Source organism: Equus quagga, chromosome 1 (assembly GCF_021613505.1).
Source record: "Equus quagga isolate Etosha38 chromosome 1, UCLA_HA_Equagga_1.0, whole genome shotgun sequence".
Lineage (NCBI taxonomy): Eukaryota > Metazoa > Chordata > Mammalia > Perissodactyla > Equidae > Equus > Equus quagga.
Genome location: NC_060267.1, coordinates 51,279,596 through 51,307,531, shown reverse-complemented (window position 1 = coordinate 51,307,531; position 27,936 = coordinate 51,279,596). Strand labels below are relative to the sequence as shown.

General features: G+C 46.4%; 1 protein-coding gene across 4 annotated transcripts; it reads left to right on the top strand.

Annotated features, from left to right (window-relative positions):
- Positions 1–60: 60 nt before the first annotated feature.
- On the top strand, positions 61–27,747 carry CD4 (CD4 molecule). Of its 4 annotated transcripts, none has more exons than XM_046681513.1 (11): positions 63–290; positions 4,493–4,596; positions 5,445–5,549; positions 5,677–5,841; positions 21,438–21,596; positions 22,044–22,286; positions 23,387–23,722; positions 24,492–24,701; positions 25,295–25,419; positions 25,765–25,832; positions 26,183–27,747. In XM_046681513.1, exons 3-11 carry the CDS (start codon positions 5,501–5,503, stop codon positions 26,211–26,213), a joined length of 1,386 nt encoding a protein of 461 aa, XP_046537469.1. In that variant the 5' UTR covers positions 63–290; positions 4,493–4,596; positions 5,445–5,500; the 3' UTR covers positions 26,214–27,747. The 4 variants fall into 4 exon arrangements, with proteins under 4 accessions (XP_046537486.1, XP_046537469.1, XP_046537478.1 ...); XM_046681522.1 differs by having other exon boundaries at positions 4,455–4,596; XM_046681505.1 differs by lacking the exon at positions 4,493–4,596.
- Positions 27,748–27,936: the final 189 nt, after the last annotated feature.

Sequence of the window (27,936 nt, the reverse complement as noted above, 5' to 3'; positions counted from 1 at the left end):
TCCGGCCTGATTCTGCTTGATTTTTTCCCTTGACTTTGGCATTTTCACTGTGACGTCTTCCCAGAGAGGCAGGGGGTGGGGACCCCAGCCCCAGATGGTGACGTTGGGGGCTGGCCCAGGCCTGGGGTGTGGAGGAACCTGACTACCGGGCTTCCTGTCTCTTCATTTAACCACGTCTCTGCAGAAGTAACAAGTGCTCTCCCCAGTGGGCTCCTGGTTGCAGAGCTCCCAGCCCTCACATAGGCACACCTGTGTGAGAAGCAGAGGAGAAGAAAGACACAGGCCCAGAGGTAAGATGGATGACTCAGTTTCATTCCTTTCCGAGGGTCTGGGAAGGGGAGGAGACGTGGCAGCAGATGCGCTAGAATGTGCTGGATTCCCAGTTCTCTGCCCGCTGCTCTGGCCATCTTCTCTTGCATTTCGTGAGCAGCTATCTCCCACTGGAACTGTGAGCTTCAAGAAGCCAGGGACTGTGCCAAACTCCTCTTGGCATTCCCACTGTGCACAGCTCAGCGCCCAGAGCACAGCGTGCTCCTCAGAGGGGTGTTGACTCGGACGGCGAGATCGGAAAAGGAACGGGGACTCAAGGCCACCTTGGGCTGGGAAAGGCAGTGGAAGGCGACTGGTCATGGGGCAGTGGAGGAGCTGAAGATAGGAAGAGGAGAAAAGAGGAAAAAAGGGGAAGGAAGGGTGGGGAAAAAAAGAGAATACATGGTATGAAAGAGGAAGGAGGCCTATGAAAAAGACATGAAAAGAGGAAACAAAAGCAAGGAAAAGAGAAAGAGAAATAGAATCTAGTCTAGAGGCAATTCTCCTCAGATCAACTTTCCCAATGACGCTATTTCCAATAAGTCACTCAGAAATCATACAGGTTGCATTTCATAAACCATACGATTGATGAGGCCTCTCCGTTAACTATCTTTTCTGTTTACATGTGTTTTTACTCTTTTTATCTACTTTTGTGCATTTTTAGGATTTTTGAACAATATCTTTAAAGGCACTTCCACTTTACTTAGCTTTAAAATGATTAATGAAATGGGAAAGCTAAAATCCTCAAAAAGGGTTGAAACTGAGCTCTTTCATACGGAATGCTGTAAAAGTGATAGATACATATTTTTAGGTAAATACGTCATTAGAAAAATTCGTTCTAAGACGATTGGTTTTAGGTGCCTCAGCTGCTCTGGAAAGGGCGCCTAGGGGAGTTAGAGAAGGATTTGCAGACCCCCCCATCTGCCGGGCTTGTTGGGGGGGAGGGGGACACAGGAAGTGATACCCCTCTAGATGGGTGGCCCTGAACAACTCCAGCCTCCCACCTCCACACCCTCAGTCCTTTCCCCTCTTAAGCCCTCCACGGCCTTGCAGCCCTGTTCCCCGGGTGTCCTCTGCCTTTCCTTGTAGATGTATTCTCGGAGAGGGGCCTCCTGGGGTACAGTCTGATTCCTCAAAATAGAAAGGCCCCACTCTCACTAATCCAAAGATTTCGCTCTCGGTGGGATAGCTTGTTCTGAATGTCTGGCTCTTGTGGGTCAAATTTTTAGGGGTGCAAGGTTGAGAGTAGAACTTGATCACTGCCTCTCATGTTTTGACAAATAATTTCTTGTGCTGTGTTAGATTCTGTAGGCTCATACAAAATGGCCGCCCTGTTAACCTGAGGTGAAGGAGCTCTCGGAGGACCAGGGTTAGAGACACCTCAGGAGATGATTTCCCTCTTTCCATTTGGGGAATTTATGTAAAAAAGGTCTACCTCAAAATAAAAACTCCCCCCACCGACTGGTTCTAGTCTGAAGCCTCACAGGGCTTTAGGCCGTGATCCTGGCCAAAATGGTGAGGTGGCCCTGAGGGGAGTTCGGTAGACCAAGGGCCTGGCTCATTTTAGACACTCAATAAACGTTGAATGAAATAACTTCGATGAGGGTGGGTGCTGGGAGAGGGAGGGCAGACAGGGCCTGGGTTTGTAAGGCTCTAAGGTTGAGCTATGTTCTGAAGCTTTCGGGGGATAGGAGAAGGGGGAGGCATGGCTCCCCCCATGTGGGCGTCTGAGGCAAAGGGGAGGATGGTGGAGGTTGCAGCCACTGAACCACAAGGGTCCCTTAGAGGGGTCATGGTCTCTAGGAAGTTCGTAGGAAGCCAGTGAGCAGTAAAGAGGGCGTGTGTGGTGGGGGGCACGTCCCGCAGCTGGGCTTGAGGGGGCTGACTGGGGGCTATGAGGGGAAGATGAAAGTGCCTGTGGGACCACAGACTGTAGCTGTGGTGGGGCTGTGCCCTCTTCCTCTCCTCAGCCTCGCTCCTCATCCCATCTCTGGGGCCAGGGGGAAGGCAGCGGGAACCTCAAGGGCTCTGAGAGAGTGTGTGGTGTGTCTTGCCATTTTGGTCTCATCGCTCTCTTGGTCTCTCTTTGTCTCTTTGGTCTGTGCGTGTGTCTTGCCTCTCAGAATTTTTTCATCTCTTTCCCTCTGCCTCTACTTTTCTGTACTACCCTGGGCTTTGTGTGTGACGTGCATTGTGTGAAGTGTAGCTGTTGCTTTAATGAGCTGCTCTGGGTCTCTCCTACCTTCTTCCTCCCTCTGGGCCTCTGTGTGTTTCCAGGAATCTGTCCTTTTCTCTTTGTCCACCCTGCAGCCATCTCCCTTGCATCCACCCCTCAGCTCCAGGCTGTGCTCTGCAGGCGCCCTTCAGATCAAAGCTTGTGAAAAGCTGCACTCCTGCCAGAGGCCTGGATACTTGTTTATGGGCGGGCGAGAAGGGGCTAGAGCTTAGCGGCAGCTGGAGAGAGGAGAGATGAAGAAGGAGAAAAGGGAAGGGGCATTCCAAGAGAGACCAGGAGAGCCAGAATTGCCTCCTGGCATATGAGGTGTAGAGGAGGAGAGACACAGATGCAGGGAGTTGAAGATGGAGGCATCAGTGTGGGAGGCCCAGATACAGAAATGCACCCATGTGAGCAGAGAAACAAGCAGACGGAGACAGGCAGACACATCAGGACCTGGGGGACCGGCAAGCCCTCCCAGCCTCTCTCAGAGCGCTGTGGTATACAGGATGCCACTGTACTGGGGCAAAGTGCCTGTGGGGAGGCTGAGGATGTGGGAATCAAAGGCCACCTCTTTGGGGCGGTAGCGGAAGCCCAAAGCACCAAAGCAAGTAGCAGCTGGAAACCCATAGCCTCCTCCACTGAGCTGAGCCCTGGGGTGGGTTGGGGCGGTGCAGGCAGCTGGAGACGGGGAGGTGGCCTCTGCACTACCCCAGGATGACAGAGCAGGGAAGAGAAAGTGGCCACCATTTGGGGAAAGGTCAGGAATGTCCCTAGCCTTCCTTGGGCATCTAAGCTGAGTCTGAACCCCAGGGAAGGGATATCCCATGGGGAGACTCCTTCACTCTCTGCTCGCCAAGGACACAGTGAGTCTAGGATGGGAGGACAGTGGGAACCACTCTCAAATGTAAGAGTGCCCCTACCCCACTCTCTCACCCAGACTTCCCCTCCATGCCTCCATGCCCCATGCTGCTTGTAAACAACTTCACCTGTGACTAGCGCCCTCCCTCCTTTCCTGGAAGCCTCCTTACTGACTTCTTCTTTTCTAATTTCCCTGGTTAAAAAAAAATTATATCAAGCGTTAGGCCCTGAGTAATTCCTCTTTCAGGCAGATGGGGTAACTGGAAGGAATTGTTTTTTTTAATCTTTCCCCAAACCTCATTAGGAGGACCAAGCCTCCAGCACCAGTCTGAGTGCTAGAGCTCTGTGATGGATCAGTGCCCAACAGGAAACAGAGCCTGCCTCTGATGGTTCAAGAGACTGCAGAAAGGGGGTTATTCACAGAGGTGTGGACAGGGTCAAGGGAACCCACCAGCATGTTGAGGCACAGAGACACTAGCACCAGCAGGTAGGGTCCTGAAGGGGCAAGGGCAGGAGCGGTATTTCTGGAACCCAGTGAGGGTTTGAGCTGTGGATAAGGGGCCAAGGGACAGAATCTGTAGTGGGCAGGGGCAAGGAGTGGGGAGAGAGGGAGTAAAGCTCTACACAGACCAGTCACTTCTCTGCTCAAAACTCAGCAGTGGCTCCCAGTCACCTGCACAGCAAACCCTAGCTCCCAGCCTGCCTGTCAAGATTCACAATCAGCCCCCAAAGCCTTTCCCACATCGTCTCTCACTGCCTCCCCCCAGGAGCCCTCTCCTCCCTCCCAAATCTCCTCCATACCCCTGCACCTTTGCCTGCCTGGGTGGGACGCCCCTCCCCTTTCCTTTCCAGCAAACTCACAGTTTTCAAGCCTGAGTGTGTGGCAGTCACCTGGAGGTTTGTGAAAACACAGAGGCTAGACCCACCCCCAGTTTCTGATTCAGCAGGTCTGGGACCGCCCGCATGAGAACTTGCCTTTGTAACAAGTTCCCAGGTGACGCAGCTGCTGCTGATCTGGGACCGCACTTTGAGAATCTCTGCTCTAACCTAATGCTGCCCATTCCTCAAGGTTCATTCTGAGCCTTCCTGCCACGCCCTCCCCCGCAGCCTTCCCAGCTCACGGAAACCGCTCCTGCTCCTTCATCTGAACTCCCAAACAGCATCTTTCTGCCTGTCTCACTCGGAGGCCTTCTGGGGTTGGTCCGACGACGGTGAGCACCGAATGACCCTCTGCCCTTTCTCTCCCTCCCCCTCACACTCTATCAGGCCCCAGGCTGGGGAATTTTACCTCAGAACTGTCCCTCAAGTCAGTCTCTTTTTCCTCATTCCCACAGCCACTCTCTGAGTTCAGGCCTCACCTTCTCTCACCAGGATTGTTGCAATCCTGCTTCCTGAGCTTGGCCTCCTCCAACTCATCTTCCATGAAGCAGTTCAAGGGATCCATTTTGCAAATTAATCATGTCCTTCTCTATATAAATTTTCTTTTTTTTGAGGAAGATTAGCCCTGAGCTAACTGCTGCCAATCCTCCTCTTTTTGCTGAGGAAGACTGGCCCTGAGCTAACATCCATGCCCATCTTCCTCTACGTTATATATGGGACGCCTACCACAGCATGGCTTGCCAAGCAGCGCATGTCCGCACCAGGGATCCGAACCGGCGAACCCCGGGCCGCCAAAGCCGAACGCGCGCACTTAACCACTGTGCCACCGGGCTGGCCCTATCTACATAAAATTCTTTACGGCTCCCTGGTGCCCAGGGTCAAGTCCTGGCATCCCGACATGGCATTCAAGGACTTTTCATGACCTGACTGGCTCCCTGGTGTCAGTCCCCATCAATTTGCCACCTTCTCCATGAAGCTTTTTCTGATGCCAATTTGCAGAGAACCCACCCTGGCCTGGGCACAGCCTTGTGTGGCATGTGCCTGTGAGTGTCTGCTTAGAAGTATGGTGTCCAGGTCCCTGGCTTGGCTGTGTGGGTCCTGAAGGGAGAGACTGCGTACCATCCCCGTGTGCCCCTTGCCCAGAAGACGCCTGCTGACTAATGACTAGTATCTCTCTCAGGCCCTGCCCTTCCTGTGGGGGAGGCTCAGGTTCCCCCCTGCTTCAGCAAGGCCACGATGGACAGGGGAACCTCTTTTGGGCACCTGCTCCTGCTGCTACAACTAGGTGAGTGCTCAGGCTTGAGGTCCGGCACAGATGGGCTGAGAGGAGGGGCTGACTGGGAAATACAGAGGTGGGGGATGGGGCGGAGGCGGGGCAGCCTTGAGGCCTGACCCCCTTCTTTTCCACCCAGCGCTGCTTCCAGCAGTCACTCAGGGAAGAGAAGTGGTGCTGGGGAAGGCAGGAGAGACAGTGGAGCTGCCCTGCCAAGGTTCCCAGAAGAAGAATGTGTTCTTCAACTGGAAGTATCCTTCCGAGGTCAAGATTCTGGGAGGTCAGCGCACCTGGTGGGTTAAAGGTATGGCAGCCCTGCTCCCGGTTTTCCTGCCCCAACTGCTGCTGGCCCAGGGAATGGCTTTTGGTGGTCTATTATAATTTCAATATTTTAATATTCATGACTTATTTTAATGAGTATTAGAAAAGTAATTGTCCTATAAAACCCATAATTTCACAAATATTACTGCTGTAGATCCGTGATGATACTTCGTTTACTTCCGTTGAAAGCAACAGGATGATTTTTTTCTAGTTTTTAAAGTGAAAAAAACTAAGATCTCAATGCTTCTTAGGAACGTATTTTGCAATAAAGGAGATTTTTTTTTTCCATGTGAGGTTTGCCCTCATGCTCTTCTTTATTATTTATTTTTATTTTTAAAATTATTTTATTGAGGTCATATTGGCTTATAACATTGTGTAATTTCAGGTGGACATTATTATCTATCAGTTTCTTTATAGACTGCATTGTGTTCACCATCAATAGTCTAGTTTTTATCTATCACCATACATACGTATCCCTCATGCTCTTACCTTTTTTTTTTTTGAGGAAGATTAGCCCTGAGCTAACTACTGCCAGTCCTCCTCTTTTTTTAGCTGAGGAAGCCTGGCCCTGAGCTAACATCAGTGCCCATCTTCCTCTACTTTATATGTGGGATGCCTACCACAGCATGGTGTGCCAAGTGGTGCCATGTCCGCACCCGGGATCCAAACTGATGAACCCTGGGCCGCTGAGAAGCAGAACTTGAGCACTTAACCGCTGCGCCACCAGGCCCGCCCCCCTCATGCTCTTCTTTAAATAATTCTTCTTTCTTTTGTGTATGGCCTCTAATATTCAACAATTTTTTTTTTTTAAGATTCTATTTTTCCCTTTTCTCCCCAAAGTTCTCCGGGACATAACTGTATATTTTTAGTTGTGGGTGCCTCCCGATGTGGCATGTGGGACACCACCTCAGCATGGCTTGATGAGCAGTGCCATGTCTGCGCCCAGGATTCAAACTGGTGAAACCCTGGGCTGCCGAAGCGGAGCGCGCAAACTTAACCACTCGGCCACGGGGCCGGCCCCAACAGATGGTGTTTTGTACTACCAATTTCATCCCATCAGGAGCCATGTAATGTCTATCACTCTTTTTGTGCTATTAAGATTAATTGGTGAGCTCGTGTTAGTTTTAAGTAATAAATATAATAACATTATTTTTAGTGGGTTTTTTTAGTTTTTTTTTTACAGTTGCCTTCTGTTTGAGACAAGTGATACTGGCTTTCTGTTTATTATAGTGATATAAAGTTTCCTTTTAAAATAAATTTATTTAATTTGACAAAATGAATCCATTTAAAGATGTTACATGAATAGGACAGGCAGATTTGGCCAAAATCGTGTACAAGGTACGTGAATGGTTGAAGTCTGGGATATCTGGCTGGAGTCCAAGACTCTGCTTTGACTAGGGAGGAAGCTGCAGCCCAGGAGAGGAAGTCCTTGCCCCAGGCTTTTGTGCCCAGATGGACGCAGAGCTGGTCCTAGAGCTTTGGTCCTTGAACTCTCAGGCCTAAGCTCTCCTATGGAAAATCATCCTAGGGCAGGCAAACCTGAACCCGCCACAGTGCACAGGAAATCATCTCTGTTGAAAACGGATGTCTCGGTTTCCTACCTGGGTCCAGTGGAAAAGAATTCCACCCTCTCTGGCACGAGGTTCTTGCTGGGTTCCCAGAGTCACAATTCAGACAGCTGTGTCCACTCCTCAGGTCTGCACATGAAGAAAAGGGGGATAGTGGGCTGGATCATTATTGACCCAAAGCCATTCCCTAAAATTGACAAAACCCCCAATTCCTGATTTCTTTCTGATAAAAACAAGCAGATGTCAGCCCATTAACCAGGCTAACTGCCCTTTGCCCGTGTTCTCTCCTCCTTCAGAGAGCTGCTTCCCGAGGCCCCTACGCGTCCCCCCTGGACCCAGTAGCTAATCTACACCCTGGAGCAGAGCTCAGGACAGCCGGTCCCACAAACTCTGCAAGTGGTTTCCTTGTCCTAGAATTTTATTCTGCTAAATTTCTTGAAAGAAGCAAGAGTTTCAGCGGGGACTTTATTTTTATTAATTTTAAAGTAAAAATAATTTGAAAAAGTCAAACAGGTACTTGGTAAAAATTTAAAACCGTGCAGATGCTATACAGTGACAATAACTCTCCCCCCAACTCCTGATCCCTAGTTCCTCAGTTCCCTTCCCCAGAGGCAACTGTGTTAATCAGTTTCTGTGCTTCCTTCAAGAGATGAACTACGCATGTAGAAGCACATGTGGATACGGTCTCCTCTTTTCTTTTTATTTGTTTATTTGTTGAGGTAACATTGGTTTATAACATTATGTAAATATCAGGTGTACATCATTATATTTCGATTTCTGTGTAGACTACGTCATGGTCACCGCCCAAAGACTAATCACTGTCCATCACTGTTCACATGTGCCCAGTCACCTCTTTCGCCCTCCTCCCTCCCCTCTTCCCTTCTCGTAGCTACCAATCTCACCTCTGTATCTATGTGTTTGGTTGTTGCTGTTGTTTTTATCTTCTACTTATGAGTGAGGTCATAAAGTATCTGACTTTGTCTGACTTATTTCACTTAGCATAATACCCTCAAGGTCCATCCATGTTGTTGCAAATGGCAAGATTTCATCTTTTTTGATGGCTGAGTAGTGTTCCATTGTGTATATATACCACATCTTCTTTATCCTTTTGTCCATCGATGGGCACTTAGGTTTTTTCCAAGTCTTGGCTATTGTAAATAATGCTGCAGTGAACATATAAGGGTGCATATATGTTTACATGTTCGTGTTTTCATGTTCTTTACATAAACACCCAGCAGTGGAATAGCCAGATCATATGGTAATTCTCTTATGGAGCCTTAAGGACCCGTGACCTGCAAGTGGACCTTTTTGCCTGGAGCCACTCGCACCAGTAGAATGAGACTGGGTTTGGAATAGCAGAGTAGAAACTTTATTCATCGATCAATGAATGGAGGAGGCAGAACTCATGCTCTAAAACACCTTCTCCCCAAAGGGAAGGTGAGCAGGGTTCTTACAAGATGTGAAAGGGAGGGGTCTCCATGTCATCCATCGCTCAGGGCAGTGGCATTTGGGGCATGTGCAGGTCTTCCCTTCTTGCACACAGTACCTTGTGCACACGTTTCCTTTTGTATATGGCACCCCATCGCCATCTTGGACCTTTCTGGTTTGGACCGGTTCTGTGGTTCGGCCATCTGGCAACGTTCTGCCTTGGTTCCTGTAAGCAAGTACAACTTAAAAACAAAGTATTAGACATGGAAAATGTTTTAGGGACTTCCCTAGGTGACAGTTCTATTCTTAATTTTTTGAGGAATCCCAGTCCCCTCTTTTCTTACATAAAATGGTAAATTCATCATATATATATATTCATCACATATCAAAACAAACAAGAACTTGAGATAGAAGCATACCATAGCAATACACCTTCTTCTAACCTTGCCTTTTTAAAAAATGAGACAGATATTTTGAAGATTGTTCTATATTCATATATGTGTATCTATATATATCTATACTTATATATCTATGTATCTACCTCTCTCTGTATATTTCTACCTCCTTTCTCTCCAGGGACTGTGCAGCTACTTTGTATAATTATAGCACAATTTATTTGACTAATCCCATATTGTTGGAGATTTAGGTGGTTTTCAGTTTATTGCGATCACAAACAATTCTGCAGTGAATCAAACTTTGTCTCTTTGGACGCATGGGCAAATGTCTTTGTAAGATAAATTCCTAGAAGCGAAATTGGTGGGCCAGGTCTGTTTGATCTTTAGATATCTTTTTGTTAGACAAATTTTGCTGAAATGGCATCTGCTATAATAAGATTTGACTATACTAATTTGCACCTTCCAATATGTTACTTCTTTTATACAAATATTATTAATGTTACTGTTTTTTCTCCACATTTGAAAGTAATACTTGCTCATAACAGAATATTTGGCAAATGCAGAAAAGAATAAGGAAGAAAGTCAAATGCATGCACACTGCTACCCCTCAGAGATATCCTCTATTAACATTTGACTTATTTCCTGCCAATCTTTGTTTACTGTGGAAAATATAATATTTATTATTTACATAGATAATATCATACCTTTTAGCCTACCCCTTCATAGCATTATATCATGATGAGACAATTATTAGACTAATTTTTAAAAGTAGTCTGGCAATGTTTAATAAATACAAAATTCTAAAATCCTTTTACCTAGTAATAGCTATTCTGGAAAATCTATTAGAAATAAAAAAGTGAATTTTTCATGACATCTATGCAAGGATGTTGTTATAAGCATTGTTCATAATATGAAAGAATAGGGTTCAATCGGAATATCCATCAGTGAGGAAAGAGCTGAAATACAGTACAACTGTGGGAAATTATGCACGTAATGAAAAGGATGAGAGCTTTCAGGAAAATGGAGTAGACAGATGCGTTAGTCTGCTTGGGCTGCTATAACAAAATGCCGTAGGCGGGGTGGTTCAAACAACAGGAATTTATTTTCTGACAGTTCTGGAGGCTGGAAGTCCAAGATCAGGGTGCCAGCATGGTCGGGGTCTAGAGAGGCCTCTTTTCTTGGCCTGCAGATGGCTGCCTCCTTGCTGTGTCCTCACATGATGGAGAGAGAGAAAGCAAGCAAGCTCTCTGGTGTCTCTTCTTATAAGGGCACTAATCCATCAAGAGGTCCCCATCCTCATGACCTCATCTAAAGCTAACTGCCTCCCAAAGGCCCCATCTCCAAACACCATCACACTGAGTGTGAGGGCTTCGACATATGAATTTAGGGGGGACACAATTCAGTCCATAGTCCACTGAGGCTGTAAGGAGGTGCCCCAATACCCCTGCTGGGATGGTATTAGGGAATGCAAAGTAGAGAGCTGGGATGTAAATCTGCACCAGCCAGTGGCAGGGTTCCTCAACACCCTGCAATGTCAGTGGAGACCATAAGAGGAGCCTGAACTTCCATTCCCACCCGGCAGTCATGAGGCACCCCTCCATGCTGGGGTGGTGTCAGAGTGGAGAGCCAGGGCTGTCACCATCATCCAACAATAACAAGACCACCTCCACTGCAGGGTCCACGGAGACCACGTGGGGAGCAGGAACGTTCACTCCTGCCCCCCAGTAGTGAGGAGCATCCCCCTCTAGTGGCAATGCAGGATGAGAGGCGAACTTAGATTTCTGCCTCCACGTGGTAGTAATAAGGTGGCACTGCCCCCTTCCTTCGACAGAGCTGTGTCAAAGAAAGCCAGTTAAAACAGAAGGTGTAAATAAGATCCAAAGGGGCTGGCCCAGTGGCATAGCGATTAAATTCGCACGTTCCACTTCGGCGGCCCAGGGTTTGCCAGTTCAGATCCCAGGTGTGGACCTACGCACCACTTGTCAAGCCATGCTGTGGCAGGCGTCCTGCATATAAAGGAGAGGAAGATGGGCACAGATGTCAGTTCAGGGTCAGTCTTCCTCAGCAAAAAGAGGAGGATTGACGGCAGATATTAGCTCAGGGCTAATCTTCCTCAAAAAATAAATAAATAAGATCCAGAATCTCATAACAATAATACTCAAATATCCAAGTCCCACTCAAAAATCTCTCACGATACCAAGAACCCAGAAGATCTCAAACTGGATGAAAAAAAGAATCAATAGGTGCCCACACTGAGATGAAAGAGATGGTAGCATTCTCTGACCCAGATTTTTAAGCAGCCATAATAATAAATCCTTCAACAAGCAATTGCAAACATGCTTGAAACAAATGAAAAAGTAGAAAGTCTTAGCAAAGAAATAGAAGACATAATAAAAAAGAGCCAAATGGAAATTTTAGAACTGAAAAATGCGATAACCAAAAAACAAAGATGAATGGATAGGCCCAACAGCAAAATGGAGGGGACAGAGGAAAGAGTCAGTGGACTGCAAGATAGAACAATAAAAATTATACAATTTTAACAACAGAGATAAAGTAGACTGGAAAAAAAGGAATAAAGCCATAGTGACCTGTGGGACTGTAACATAAGATCTAATATTTGTGTCAATGGAGTCCTAGAAAGAGAGGAAAAGGAAAATGGGGCCAAAAAATACTTCAAAAAATAAGGGCAGAAAATTTCCCGAATTTGGCAACAGATGTTAATCCATAAATTCAAAAAGATGAGCAAATCTTAAGTAGGATAAACCTCAAGAAATCCACATTAAGACACGTCATAATTAAACTTCCGAAAACTAAAAACAAAGAAAAAATCTTCAAAACAACCCGAGAAAAATGACACCTTACCTATAGAGTGACAATGTGAATGACAGCAGATTTCTCATCAGAAACCACGCAGGCCTGAAGGAGTGATGTGAAAGAAAAGAACTATAAACCCAGATCCTATACCCAGAGAAAATATCCTTCAGGAATGAAGAAGAAGTCAAGACATTCTCAGATGAAAGAAAACTAAGAATTTGTTGCCCTAAAAGAATGGCTCAAGGAAGTTCTTTAAACAGAAAGGAAATAATAAAAGAAGGATCTTAGAATATTAGGAAGGAAGAAAGAACAAACTAAGCAAACACATGGATAAATACATTAGGCCTTCCTTTTTCTCTTAAGTTTTCTAAATTATGTTTGACAGTTAAAGCAAAATTATAACATTATCTGTGTGATTCTAAAGGTATGTAGAGGAAAATATTTAAAATGATTATATGAGAAACGGGGAGGGTAAAGGGATGTAAAGGGAGGTAAGGTAAATGATAATACAAGTAGACTATGATAGGTTATATATGCATATAATGTAATACCTAGAGTAATCACTAAAAAAATATGAAGAGATACACTCAAAACCACTATAGATAAATTAAAATGGATTCTACAACACATTAAAAAACGTTTACATCCCAAAGTATAAGTAAATATCTATGAGTCCATACTAATATAAATAACTGATTGAATAAATAAATAAATGAGGAGAAAATGACAAATCTTCCATATAGAAGAATTCCAATTAATTTATGTAGATAATCTGCCCTCAAAGAGGTGGAGCAGAACTCTTTACTCCTTAAGTGTGGGCTATGCATAGTTATTAACTTCCAAAGAGTTCAGTATGGAAAGAGGGGCAAGAATAACTTTACAGGGGCCGGCCCCATGGCCAAGTGGTTAACTTCACACACTCTGCTTCGGTGGCCCAGAGTTTTGCCAGTTTGGATCCTGGGCATGGACACAGCACCACTCATCAGGCCATGTTGAGGCGGCATCCCACATAGCACAACCAGAGGCATTCACAACTACAATACGCAACTGTGTATTGGGGGGCTTTGGTGAGAAAAAAGAAGAAGAAGAAAAAAAAGAATACAGTGGAGAAACCTGAAAAACACTACTTCAGTCAGGTGGTCAAGGTCAATATCAACAGTCATAAGTCATGTTGATAGAATGTACCCTTGATATGTAATGAAAATGGCACTTTACCTCTGTGATCTTCCTCCCCCAAACCCATAAACCCAGTCTATTCAAGAGAAAAACAAGAGACAAATCCCAGTAGAGGGATATTTTACAAAATACCTGACCAACACTCCTCAAAACTGTCAATGTCTTCAAAAACAAGGAACGTCTGAGAAATTGTCACAGCCAAGAGGAGCCTAAGGAGACATGACAACTAAATGTAATATAGTATTCTAGATGGGATCCTGGGATGGAAAAAGGACATTAGATAAAAACTAAGGGAATATGAATAAAATATGGACTTTAGTTAATAATAATGTATCAATACTAGTTTATTAACTGTAACGAATGTTCCACACTAATGTTAATAATAGGGGAACTTTAGTATGAGGTATATGGAAACTCTGTACTATTTTCACAATTTTTCTGTAAATCTAAAACTATTCTTTAAAAGTGTGTTACAAAAAGATGCTCAAGTAACCCACAGAAAGATAGGAAAAAGAAAACAGAACAAGCAGAAAGCAAAAATAAAATGGCAAACTTAAGCCCTAACATATCAATAATTACATTAAATATAAATGGTCTAATACACCAATAAAAAAATAGAGATTGGGGGGCTGGCCTGGTGGTGCAGCAGTTAAGTTTGCACGTTCCACTTCAGCAGCCCAGGGATCCCTGATGTAGACCTACACACTGCTTGTCAAGCCATGCTGTGGCAGGTGTCCCACATATAAAGTAGAGAAAGATGGGCATAGATGTTAGCTCAGGGCTAATCTTCCTCAAAAAAAAAAAACACAAAAACACAGAGATTGATAGAGTAGATTAAAAAGTATAACTCAGGGGCTGGCACCGTGGCCGAGTGGTTAAGTTCGCGTGCTCCGCTGCAGGTGGCCCAGTGTTTCGTTGGTTTGAATCCTGGGCACGGACATGACACTGCCCATCAAACCACACTGAGGCAGCGTCCCATATACCACAACTAAAAGGACCCACAACGAAGAATATACAACTATGTACTGGGGGGCTTTGGGGAGAAAAAGGAAAAAAATAAAATCTTCAAAAAAAAAAGCATAACTCAATAATATGCTGTCTACAAGAAACTCACTTCAAATGTAATGATACAGTCAGGTTGAAAGGAAAATGATGAAGAAAAGGATGATAGACATTAATGACAAGGATTAATCAAAGAAAAGCAGTAGTGGATATATTAAGATCAGATAAAGCCAATGTTGGAGCAAAGAAAACTACCAGAGTCAGAGAAGGACATTACATAATGATGAAAATGTCAATCTCTCAAGAAGACACAATAATCCTAAATGTGTATGCACCAAACAACAAATCCACAAAATATGTGAAGGAAAAACTGACAAAACTAACAGGAGAAATAAATAATCCCATGTTGATAGTTGGAGGTTTCAACACCCTTCTTCCAACAATCGACAGAAGAACTACATAGAAAATCAGTAAGGATATAGAGGAGCCCAACAACACCGTCAACTAACAGGATCCAATTGATATTTATAGAATACTGCACCCAACAACAGGAGAATACACATCCTTTTCAAATGTCCACAGAACATATACAAAGACAGTCTAAATCTTTTTCTTTTTTTAAAGATTTTATTTTTCCTTTTTCTCCCCAAAGCCCCCTGGTACATAGTTGTGTATTTTTAGTAGTGAGTCCTTCTAGTTGTGGCATGTGGGATGCCGCCTCAGCGTGGCCTGATGAGCAGTGCCATGTCCACGCCCAGGATTCGAACTGGCGAAACCCTGGACCACCGCAGCGGAGCGCACAAACTTAACCACTGGGCCATGGGGCCAGCCCCCAAGACAGTCTAAATCTTGAGCCATGAAACAAACCTGAGCAAATTTAAAATAATTGAAATCATACAGAGTATGTTCTTTGACTACATGGAATCAAATCAGAAATTAATAACATAACTATAACAGTAAAAATCTCCAAATACTTGGAAACTCAACAACTTTTAAGTATTCCATGGGTCAAAGAAGAAGTCTCAAGAGAAATTAAAAAAATACATTGAACTGAGTGAAAATTTAAAAAACATCTCAAAAAAACTATAAGTAACACTATACTTAATGGTGAAAAACTGACTACTTTCCCCCTAAGATTAGGAACAGGGCAAAGATGTCTGCTCTTACTACTTTTGTTTTTAAATTAAATTTAATTTAATTGAAAAAAAATTTGTTTTAAAGATTAACACCTGAGCTAACATCTGTTGCCAATCTTTTTTTTGCTTCTTGTCCCCAAAGCCCCCCAGTACATAGTTGTATATTCTATGTAGGTCCTTCTGGTTATGCTATGTGAGTCACCACCTCAGCATGGCTTGATGAGCGGTGCCATGTCTGCACCCTGGATCCAAACCAGCGAAACCCTAGGCTACCAAAGCAGAGCGGCAAACTTGATTACTCGGCCACAGGGCCAGCCCCGTGCTCTTACTACTTTTATTCAACATAGTGCAGCAATTCCTAGCCAGTGCAATAAATTAAAAAAAAAAAAGGAAATAAAAGGAATACTGATTGGAAAGGAAGAAATAAAACTGTTCCTATCTGCAGATGTCATGATCATTTATGTAGAAAATCTCAAGGAATCTATTTAAAAAAAAACTCTTAGAACTAATAAGTGAGTTCAGTAAGGTTGCAGAATATAAGATAAACATACAAAAATCTATGGTATTTCTACATACTAGCAATGAACATACATACACAGAAATTAAAAATACAATGCTGGGGCCAGCCCCGTGGCTGAGAGGTTAAGTTCATGTGCTCCGCTGCGGCAGCCCAGGGTTTCACCAGTTTGGGTCCTGGGCATGGACATGGCACTGCTCATCAGGCCATGCTGGGGTGGTGTCCCATATCCCATGGCTAGAAGGACCCAAAACTAAGAATATATAACTATGTACTGGGGGGCTTTGGGAGAAAAAGAAAAATATAAATCTTAAAAAAAAATACAATGCCATTTACAATTGCTAAAAGAAGAAAGAGAAATACTTAAGTAAATCTAACAAACATGCATAGGATTTGTATGCTAAAAACTACACAATGCTGATGAAAGAAGTCAAAGGAGATCTAAATAAATGAAGAGGCCATGTTCATGGATTGGAAATCTCAATATAGTAAAGATGTCATTTCTCCCCAAACTGATACAGGTTTAACACAATTTCTATCAAAGTTTCGACAAGATTTTTTTGTAGATATAGACAAGGTTATTCTAAAATTTATATAGAAAGCTAAAACAATTTTGAAAAAAGAAAGTAGGAGAAATCAGTCTGTCTCCTTTCAAGACTTATTACATAGCTAGAGTAATCAAGACTGTGTGGTATTAGCGGGGGATAGACACATGGACCAATGGAGCAAAACAGGGAACCCAGAAACAGACCCACATAAATATGCCCAACTGATTGTTTTTACAAAAGTACAAAAGCAATTCCATGAAGGAAAGATAGGCTTTTCAATAAACGGTGCTGGAGTAATTGGACATCCATAGGTTAAAAACAACAAAATGAACAACAACAAACCCTTGACCTAATTCTCACACCTTACTTTAAAATTAACTCAAAATGGACTATGAACGTTAAGTGTAAAATATACAATTGTATTACATGGGAGATCTTCAGGATTTACAGTAGGCAAAGAGTTTTTACACTTGACACCAAAAACATGATCCATAAAAGGAAAAATGGATGAACTGATCTTCATCAAAATTAAAAACTTTTGCTCTGCAAAAGACTCTATTAAGAAGAGGAGGGGCCGGCTCCGTGGCCGAGTGGTTAAGTTCACGAGCTCCGCTTCAGCGGCCCAGGGCTTCACTGGTTCGGATCCTGGGCGCGGACATGGTACCACTTGTCAGGCCATGCTGAGGCCGCGTCCCACATGCCACAACTAGAAGAACCCACAACTAAAAATATACAACTATATACCAGGGGCCTTTGGGGAGAAAAAGGAAAAATAAAATCTTTAAAAAAAAAAAAAAGAAGAGGAAAAAATTTATAGAGTGTGAGAAAATATATGCAAACTATATTATATATCTAACAAAGGACTAGAATCTAGAATATGTAAACAACTGTCAAAACTCAATACCAAAAAACAAACAATTCAATCAGAAAATGGGCAAAAGACACGAACAGACATTTCACCAAAGAGAATATAAAGATGGCAAATAAGTACATGAAAATGTGTTCAACATCATTAGTCATTAGGGAAATGCAAATTAAAACCATAATGAGATATCACTACTCACCTATCAGAATGGCCAGAATAAAAAACAGTGACAACACCAAATGCTGGTGAGGATGCAGAGAAACTGGTTTACTCTTACATTGTTGGAAGGAGTGTAAAATGGTACAGCCACCCTGGAGAACAGTTTGGCAGTTTCTTTAAAAACTAAACATGCAACAACCCAGCAATTGCACTCCTAGGCATTTATCCCAGAAAAATGAAGACTTACGTTCACACAAAAATCCGTACACAAACGTTTATAGTAGCTTTATTTGTAATAACGAACAACTAGAAACAATTCAGATGTCCTTTAATGGGTGAATGGTCATATCTATATCATGGAATACGTTTTGGAAGTAAAAAAGTATGAACCATGTATAGTTATACAACAACCTGGATGAATCTCCAGAGAATTATGCTGGGTGAAAAAAAGCCAATCCTAAAAGGAAACATACTGTATAATTCCATTTATGTAACATCCTTGAAATCACAAATTATAAAAATGGAGAACAGATTAGTGATTGCCAGGAGTTAAGGAGGAGAAAGGTTTGGGAAGGAGGAGGGTGTGGCTAGAAAAGGGCCACATCTTTATGGTGCTGGAAATGTTCTGTATCTTAATTGTATCAATGCCAATATCCTGGTCGTGATAGTGTAGATAGTTTTGTAAGCTATTGCAGTTGGGATGACCTGGGTCAAGGGTACGTGAGATCTCTCTGTATTATTTCTTACGATTGCATGTGAATCTGCAGTTATCTCAAAACAAAATATTTAATTTAAAAAAATCACCAGAATAAAATGATTAGCTTTCATAATTTCTAAACAAAATGAAAAAAAGAATGAAGAAGCTCCACATACAGATGCTTAGAAGGATGTCAAGCATATTTTGTTAAGTGGAAAGAGTAAGCTATATATGTAATATAATCCCATTTTAATTAAAAAATTCAATGTATGTGAATATATGTTTGCATGAGCAAAGAAAAAACCTTGGAGGACTCCACCCCAAACTGTTTACAGTAGTATTGGAAGGGTGGGCAAGGGAAAAGGGAAGTGTTGCATCCGTATAATTTTTGTAACCTAAAAAATAAAGATTACCTTGACGTGACTTAAAAAGTATATATTATGAATATTTTTCATTTAATTAAGAATTACTTATAAATATTTTTATGCCAACCTAATATCCCACCAAATTAGCATACACTAATAGACAGACATTATCCTTTTGTCTAACATTGTACCCTATTAACAACACTATAATTATTATTTTTATATTTACATTTTGGTTTGCATTTTTAAGTTATTATTTTAAGGATAAAGTTCTAGAAATAAATTAAGGATATGAACTTTTAAAAATAGTTGGCATATACTGCAACACTGCTTCCAGAAAGGTCCTGTCCATTTACACAAAGTCTAGTTAATGTCACTGTGTGCCTCGCTCCCTAGCACCCTTGCCAGCACTGAGTAGTAGGATTTAAAACTTTTTTTTCTGATTTAATAGTTGAACATCATTGTTATTTTAATTTGCATTTCTTTGATTGCCTGTGAGATTGAAACAATATGCTCCTTTCTAAAAATTCTTAGGTCTCTTGTGTCAATGCTTTTGTTCTGCTTCTGTGATCTGATTTTCCTCTAGACAGTTCCCCTTCCCAACTTCCTGAGCTCTGACAAGGGCAGTATCACTCTCCGGACTCCTCCAATTTCTGAACCACAGAGTCAAATTTCTTTCTCTGCTTCAACCCCTGGTTTGGCCATCCCTTCCTTTGGAAGTAGTTTTGTTTCATCTTCTTCGTTCCCATGGAAATGCCACCTTCATCAGCTAAGGCCACATACCTCTCACCTGGATTACAGTGGAAGATTCCTGGCAATTCTCTCTGCTACTGGTCTCTCCTACTTTCATTTCTTTTCCACCTGCTGCAGCACTGACTTCCAAAGCAATGCTTTGCACATGTCACTCCCTAGTCCATTAGACTAAGCCTAGAAGCTTCCGCTGAACATTCATCCCCCAGCATGTCTTCCCACAGCTTCCCAGATGGAAACCTCCACACCCAAGTGGTTTCCTCACTGCTTTGAGGTGGTTCCTGTACTGCTTCCCTGGAGCTTTTCTCCCTTCCTGGATGTCTTCGTGGCTCCCTTTCCTCTGGTCCACTGCCTTTAAGTCCACTCTTTTAAGGCTTGTTTCAATACTGCTCTCCTCCATGAATTTATCCCAGACTCACCCACACTCTTAGCCCTTTCTTGCCACCTTGCAATCACTTCTACAAAGTATGGGACAGCCCGGACAAGTGGGCCAGGATGGGGCCCAGAAAAAGGAAAAAGGAAGTAAGGAGGAAGAGCTAGTTTAGGGAAAGGTTGATACATTTCATTTGGAATCAGGTGAGTTTGAGGTGATGGCAAGATATTCAGATAAAGTAAAGGCCTCCAGAAGAGGATGAGCCTGAGCAGTGGGGAAGGGGATATGAGGTCTGGAAGAGGAGAGAAGGGAGACTGCAGGGCTGACAAGACATCCAACCTCCCGCACCTAGAGAAAGGGCCCGGGACTGCTCAGGGAGGCAGAGGTGGTGCCCAGGGGTGTGAGGCTGGGGCTTTATCTCAGCCACCTTCACCCCATCCCTCCAAATATGCATTCTAAGTAAAAAACTGTGTGCTTGCTGTGTACCTTTATCTTCTAAAGCTCGCCTCTACAGGAATTCTGGAGCTGCTGCTATACCCAGAAAAAGGTTAGCTAAAGAGAAGAACTTCCTCTTGGTGAAGTTTGTTAGATATTAAAAGAGGAGACTGGAGGAGATCACATATCCATGCCAGAGGAAGCTTCCCGAGGCAGTACTGCACAGTGTACCCAACAGGCCTGAGTTTTGTTTGTTTTTTTGAGGAAGATTAGCCCTGAGCTAACTACTGTCAATCCTCCTCTTTTTCCTGAGGAAGACTGGCCCTGAGCTAACATCCGTGCCCATCCTCCTTTACTTTATATGTGGGATGCCTACCACAGCATGGCTTGCCAAGCGGTGCCATGTTTGCACCTGGGATCCGAAATGGCAAACCGTGGGCTGTCAAAGCAGAATCTACGCACTTTACCGCTGTGCCACCAGGCCGGCCCCAGACCTGAGTTTTAATCCTGGCTCCACCACTTACTGGAGTCAAAATTCAAAAGGTAGAAAAAGGTATATAGTGAAAAGCCGCATCCCACACCTGTCTCATGGGTATCCACGCCCTCTCCCCAGAGGCAACCAATGTTACCATTTCCTTCTGTTTACTTCTAGAGATATTTTTTCATATGCAAGGCAATAGATGATAGATAGATAGATGATAGATAAATTTCCCCCTCCTTTTTAAACAAATGGTAGCCTGTTTAATTTCTTGCTTTATTCAGTTAATGATGTTTCTTAGATATTATTCGATCTCATATATAAAGTGCTTCCTCATTCTTCCCATACAGCACTCCATTGAATGGGTGAACTATCATTTATTTAGCCTTTTCTTTCTTGGGTGGACATTTACTTTTATATGTGCATTTGTAATTCTGGTAGATACTGCAAACTACCTTCCAAAGATATTGTGCTGGTTTATGTTTCTGCCGACAATATGTAAGTAAGAGTTTGGGCAACTACTTAATCTCTCTGAGCCTCAGTTTCCTTATCTGCAATAAGCAAGACATGATCTATTTCTTGCAAATGTTGTGAAGATTACTTGAGATGTTGCATGTACAGTATTTGGCACGTCTGAGTTGGTGCTCTCTAAATAGGAATATTATTTTATTTTGGATTAGTGAGACGTTGTCCTGGCCAGGTAAATGAATGTGATGGGACCTCCTCGCCAGTCTGGGGTTTTCTGATTAGGATGAGGGGCAGATTCTGCAGGAAATTAGCAACTCAGATTAGAAGAGCTGGGGGCACTGCCCTCATCAGGGGTGTCACATCTCCAGGGTACCTCAACCTCCTCCATCTGGCTTCTACTCCTAGGTAACACCAAGCTGAAAGATCGCATTGAATCAAAAACGACCCTGTGGGACCAAGGGTCCTTTCCTCTGATCATCAAGTATCTTGAAATAACAGACTCAGGGACTTACATCTGTGAAGTGGAGGACAAGAAGACAGAGGTGGAATTGTTGGTGTTCAGATGTGAGTGGGGCAGACCTGGGATGAGCATGCCTCCAGCCAGTCTCCCTTTCTCCCTGACTCCCATCTCTGCACCCAAACCAGGGCCTGAGCTGGTGGTACTGCAACTGTCCAGAGACAGATCAGACTCGCCACCACATCTCCTCAAAGCCTCCTCAGGCCTTGGGTCAGGCACGGGGAGAGGAAGAGACCTAGAGAGGGGAGAGAGAAGGGCTGGGGCCAGAGGAAGGAGGCAGAGAGACAAGAGAAGAGAGAAGGAGGAGGGGAGGGGGAGACGAGGAAGAGGAGGGGAGAGGGGAACCCTGCTTTGGGCTGGGGGTGGGCAGCTGGGTGTTGGCAGGAAGGGAGATGTTGGGACAGGGGTAATAAAGAGACTTTTGGTTGCCCCGCTTCTTCCCTTCTCCTTGAGGATAGGGTATGTGTGACACAGGTGGCCTGTTCCCTCCACAGTGACTGCCAACTCCCACACCCACAGCAGCATCCGCCTGCTGCTGGGGCAGAACTTGACCCTGACCTTGGAGAGCCCCTCTGGTAGTAACCCTTCTGTGCAATGGAAGGGTCCCAGGCATCAAAACACGACTCAGGGGAGCCACTTCCGGCTCAGGCTGGGGTTGCAGGACAGTGGCACCTGGACGTGCACCGTCTCCAAGGACCAGAAGACACTGGTGTTCAACATAAACATCTTGGTGCTGGGTAGGAGGAGCTCCTCTCCCCTGCAGTCTCTCCCTGCCTCAGTGGCCCACAGGCCCTCTTTCTGTTCTCTCTGCTCTGCTCCTGGGTCTGGTGCTGGGGGAGGGAGGGAAGCTGAGGCCCCCTTAGAGCTGAAGTCTGTCCTGACAGATCCGCTGGGCCTCACTTCTTCAGGGTGCTGAGTCACAGCCCCTCCTCAGGGTGGTGGATGTGAAGGAAGGAATGTAAGGGCCCCTCAGGGTGGTGGGCACGGAGGAAGGAGGGATAGGGGCTGTAAGGAGGTGAAGGGCCCCAGAGACCCCTGGAGGAGCCCCCAAAGGCGGAGCATCGAGGACACCTGTTTTCTTTGTTGCCTCAGCTCCCCACTCCCACCGAGTCAGTGAATGCACGAACACCAGCAAGCCAGCCCTGAGGAATTCGACACTGCACCTTTAGAATCCTGAGCTAGGCTCTATGGGGGAATCCAAGAGCCCAGGATTCAGGTCCCACCCCAGACCCTGTCCTCCGATGCTTATGTGACATGAGTAGGGTAGTGTGGTGGTCAAGTGCATGGACTCTGATTTAAATCCTGGCTGACTTAACCGTTTGGCCTTGGGCAAGTTACCGAACCTCTCTGTGCCCTGGTTTCTGCATCTGTAAAATGGGGATGATGCTCACTGGGATAGTAGTTCCTACCTTGTAGTGTTATGGTGAGAATTAATTTACATAACGCACTGACAACAGTGCCTGGCACAGAGTCAGCCTGTTTTAAGTATTTGCTCTATGTTGTGAAGGGTGATAAATTATGCGCATAAGTAGTGTGGGACAAATGCCTTCTGTGCTCCAGGGGTCCTGAGGAGGAGAGGCTCCCCTGTGGCTGGGCTGTTCTAGGAGGGCTTCCATGGGGAGGGGGCACTGCCGTGGGAACATGCGGGGGAGGAGAGATGAGAGAGAAGATTGGAGAGGTAGATGGGGATCTAAGGGCCAGAATGGCAACCTAGGGGTCTGGACTCACCTGGTCACCTTCCATCTCTTTGCTGCCTCCCCCACACACCTACCCCTCCCCGTCCACCCTCATTTTCCTATCTCCTTCTGACCCAGGTTGTCTCCCTTCCCACCTCCAGCTTTCCAGAAAGTCTCTCACACAGTCTATGCGAAAGAGGGGACACAGGCGGAGTTCTCCTTCCCGCTTACCTTCGCAGACGAAAACCTGAGCGGGGAGCTGCAGTGGCAGGCAGAGGGGGCTTCCTCCCAGCAGAAATGGATCTCCTTCTCCTCGGACAACAGGAAGGTGTCTGTGACAGGTGTTTCCCCACACCTCAAGCTCCAGGTGGAGGAGATGCTCCCGCTCCGCTTCAAGCTGCTCCAGGCTCTGCCTAAGCATGCCGGTTCTGGAAAGCTGAGACTATTTCTTGCCAAGGGCGAGTTGCAACAGGAAGTGAAGCTCGTGGTGATGAGATGTGAGGAGCTAGGCTAGAAGGGGAGGACAGGGGCAGGAGGTGGAGGGGCCTGGCCCAGGGCTTCCTCCAGGGCAGGCCCCCCAAGGGTTGCCTTGGCCCTGGTTGCCTGATCGAGCTTATGGAGGGCCCTCTGGTTTGGGGGCTGGCTTTGAACTGAGGCTGGAATCTACATGTCCTTCCCTGACATCCCTGAGCCAGCGGCTCCACTGAGAATCCCCAAAGGGCAGGCACTGAGAACCAGAGTTCTAATTCTGCCTCTGCCCAGCCCTCTAGGACCCTGCCTGAGCCCCTGCCTCTGCAGGTCTGCCTTCCCCTCCTGAGGGTAACAAAACCTGCCCTTAGTGGGATAGTGGTGATGGTGATGTCAGGCTCCACATGGAGTTCCTCACTTCTTTATCTCCTGAATCATCATAACAACTCCACAAATAATAATGGCTCATACTTGATGCTTAGGACATGCCAGGCCCCATTCAAGAGCTTTACAGGTATTTGTGCATTTAACTATTGTCTGGGGCTCAGGTTGTTAAGTAACTTGCTCAGGAATACACAGCTAGTAAGCACTGGGCCTGGGATTCAAATCCCATAGCCTTGGGCCTTAAAAGCTATGTTTTCTCTATTTTAATTGCATGAAAATGTGCTCTAAGAGGCTAAAAGAGGGGTGCCCATGAAAAATATCATTTTGATTGTTCTACTGAATTCCCTTAGAGCCTGGAGGTGCTGAGAACACAGAGGCCCAGGCTCCCAGCCTCAGGCTTTTGTCCCCTTGCAGTGACTAGGTCCCAGAATGATGTGACCTGCCAGGTGCTGGGACCCTCCTCCCCCAAGCTGATGCTGAGCCTGAAGCTGGAGAACCAGACTGACCAGACTGCAAAGGTTTCAAATTCGCAGAAGCTGGTAAAGGTGCCGGACCCTGAGACGGGGACATGGCAGTGTCTACTGAGTGACAATGGCAAAGTCCTGCTGGAATCCAAGATTGAGGGTGAGTGGATATCCAGATCCCATGACCTAACCCCAATCACCTTCCTCCTCAGCCGTGGGACCTTCCTGGGGTAGGCGGAGACCACCCAGAGTCCCAGCCTCCCAATTTCTCTGAGATGGGTGGTTTATACATATGGTGCCTGGACACACGGGGGTGATGAGGTGAAGTGGGGTGTGGTCCCAGGTTCTAGGTTTCCACCTGTGGTCCTCTAAGTTCCCACTTCCCTAAGGTCTACAGCCCAGGAATGGGGCCCACCTGACTAAGAGCCCCTTTCCCTGGCTACTCTCCAAACCCAGACACACACACACACACACGCACACACGCACGCACGCACGCATGCACGTACTCATTCAGGCTGGACCCCTGCTTCTAGCTCCCCAGAGTACCCTGTAGCCTCTAAACCTTAAAACCCCTTCCCCAGCTTTTCCCCTCCAGCCCTGGTGGCCTGTGAGAGTCCTGTACACCCTGCCCCCTTCTCCCAGCCCAAGGCTCAGTCCCAAGCATGGCTGGGCAGCAGGGTCTCCGCCAGCCCTCCAGGGTGCCCTGTGCCCTGATGGAGGGCAGGGAAATGAACACCCCTCTCTCTCATGCAGTTTTGGCCACATCGTTCCCCCAAGCCTCGCCAAAGCTCCTGGCCGCCATGCTGGGGGGTGTCGCAGGCCTCCTGCTTTTCACTGGGTTCTTCATCTTCTGCTGTGTTAAGTGCTGGCACCGCAGGGTGAGTGAGCCTCCCCAGACCCCCCCTCACCCCGTCCCCAGGACTCTAGGGCTGTACAGGACCTGAGGCCTGTACCGCAACAAGGGTATCTGGTATATGTGACCTACCTGCTTCTGCTCTGGCTCTCTCCGCCCACCACGGAGTTCCCTCAGCTGCAGACTGGGCCCTGTCCCAGAGCCCAAGTGGAGGGAGAGACAGGGAGGAGCAGAGAGTTAATTCTGGGACAGATGGCCTCAGCCACAGTCACTGCTTTCCTCTCCCAGCTTTTCCCTGTCCCCTCTCCAAGGGGCACCTCCCTTCTGGAGGCCTGGGACCCTCACGACTCCCTTCCTTCTTCCTGGACAGCGCCAGGCAGAGCGGATGTCTCAGATCAAGAGACTCCTCAGTGAGAAGAAGACCTGCCAGTGCCACCAGTAAGGAGCTGGGGGGAGAGAGGGACAAGGAGGGCAGGAGGGGAAGAGGGGAGGAAAGAGGAGGGGAGGGGATGAGGAGGGAGGCGGATGGAGGTGAGGAGATAGGGGCTAAATGGCGGTGGTGGAGTGGCGGAAAGGTGAAAATGGGTGGCTGGGCAGATAGGAAGCAGGCAGAAGGTGGAGGGCAGAGGTGAAGGGGCAGCAGGCCTGGGATATTTCTGGATGTGGCACTGTAGCTGTGGCCCAGAGGCTGTCACTGCCCTGGAAGAAAAGAGTGAGGTCTCGGAGTCCTAGAATGCAAAGGAACTGGGGAGAAGGAGACTTGTTCCTCTTGTTCTGTCTTCCTCCAGCCGGTTCCAGAAGACAGGTAACCTCATTTGAGGCACTGGCCAGGGGGCGCTCCCCACTTGCAGCCTCTCCAGCTGTCTTCCTTGCGTTTCCTGGACCTGTGAACCAGATGAATGTAGCAGATCCCAGTGCCTCTGGCCATCTCCTGTTCTCCTTGTTCACAGTTGGCCATCCGTGTTCCTTTTCCAGAGGCTTACTCACACCATCTCTTCCCATTTCCTCTTCACTCAAGCCCTAGCCCTTCTTTGATTATTTCCTCTCAGCTCTCTCCCTCACTGCCCGCTTGGATCCCAGGGGAGCATGTGGGACCAGCCCTGCCTGGCCTGGAGGGTGAGGCTGGGCCTCTGAAGCATGTAGCACATGTCAACATGACATGTAGGACTGTCATTTTAAGGGAGAGGACCCTGGAATCAGAGAGGGCAGGGACCAGCCCAAGATCACAATAGCCAGTCGAGGAATAGCCAGTCGAGGACAGACCCAGATCCAAAGGCTCCTGACTGCCAGCCTCCACTGCTCCGTTTGGCCTGCTTCTCACCCTGTGTGGGCTGGGCTACAGACTCACACCCCACCCTGTGCACAAACAGGCACCCCTGGACACGCACCCATGTACACAGCCCAAACTTGTGCACAGACGCAGTTCCTTATCACCCAAGCAGAGTCTCTCAGTTTATAAACCAGTTTCACATCCTTTGTCTATTTGAACCTTATGCAAATCCAACAAGGCTGGTAATGACAAGCCCAAGATTAGTATCTCCAGTTTGTAGACCAGAAATGGAACTGGGAAGGTCAGATGTGCCCAAGGTCCCACAGCTAGTAAGCGCCAGAGTCAGGACTAGCCCATGTCTCTTGCCCCCTAATTCCACTGCTATTTCTTGAGCACAGGGACAAACACCACAGAGACCTCTGCTGGCTAGTCATAGATGCCCAGGGTGTACCTTTGGATTCACAGGAGCACACCACCACAGGCAGGGCCTGCCTCAGAGAGTTCAGGAACACGGGGGAGGGCCTCCCTGCCTAAGATCCCTCCTTCATCACCTCCTGGGGGCAGAATCTTATCAGAGGACACAGCCTTCAGTTCTCCTAATCAGAGCACAGGCTGGGAGCAAGGCCCTGTGGGAGAGAGTGCCCAGTGACCTGCCACAGAACCTTCTGGAAGGTGAGCTTCCGGAAGGTGGGAGAGAGGGTAGGGAGCTGGCTTGAAAGTGAAACTCTGAGGGACCCTCCTCTGAAAGGTGATAGTGCTGGGCCTCAGTGCCCTTGCCCTGCACCCTGCTCCATCTCTCCCCAACACCATTCAGGACACAGGAACTTGGGGTGACAAGTATTCTTCCTCCTTCTCTTGGTCCATTTCTCTCAGGATCCCAACCTCCTCTGCCTCTCCTTCCTTTCCTTTCTCACCACCTCCCGCTGTCCTGACCCCTTTCCGGCTTCCTTTCTTTCCAGATTGCCTCTTCCAGGAAGAACAGCCCATTGCTGCCAGGGCCCCCCACTGCTTGCTTTGTATTCCTGCCCCTGCCCCACCCCTGCCTCCTGAGCTGACAGAAAAATACAACAAACTTACTATAAAGGAGATGTTCTTCACTTTTGTGGGGGGGGGGGGGCGCGGGGAAAGAGAGAGAGAGAGAGAGGTGGTCTCTTCTCTGGGGACCTGGAATCTTCTGATCTTTGGGGTGAGACCCAGAAGAGGGGTTACCACACTTGCCCCAGGAAGGAGACGAAGTTTCCCCAGGGGGGGAAAATTCTCTGGAGGCTGATT

What these genes read in the sequence shown, in the direction of transcription:
- CD4 (XM_046681505.1), top strand. Translation starts at nt 5,501, where the DNA reads ATGGACAGGGGAACCTCTTTTGGGCACCTGCTCCTGCTGCTACAACTA. An exon ending in GAAGCTCGTGGTGATGAGAT is followed by an intron (nt 23,723 to 24,491) that starts GTGAGGAGCTAG and finishes GTCCCCTTGCAG; the next exon opens with TGACTAGGTCCCAGAATGAT. An exon ending in TTAAGTGCTGGCACCGCAGG is followed by an intron (nt 25,420 to 25,764) that starts GTGAGTGAGCCT and finishes CTTCCTGGACAG; the next exon opens with CGCCAGGCAGAGCGGATGTC.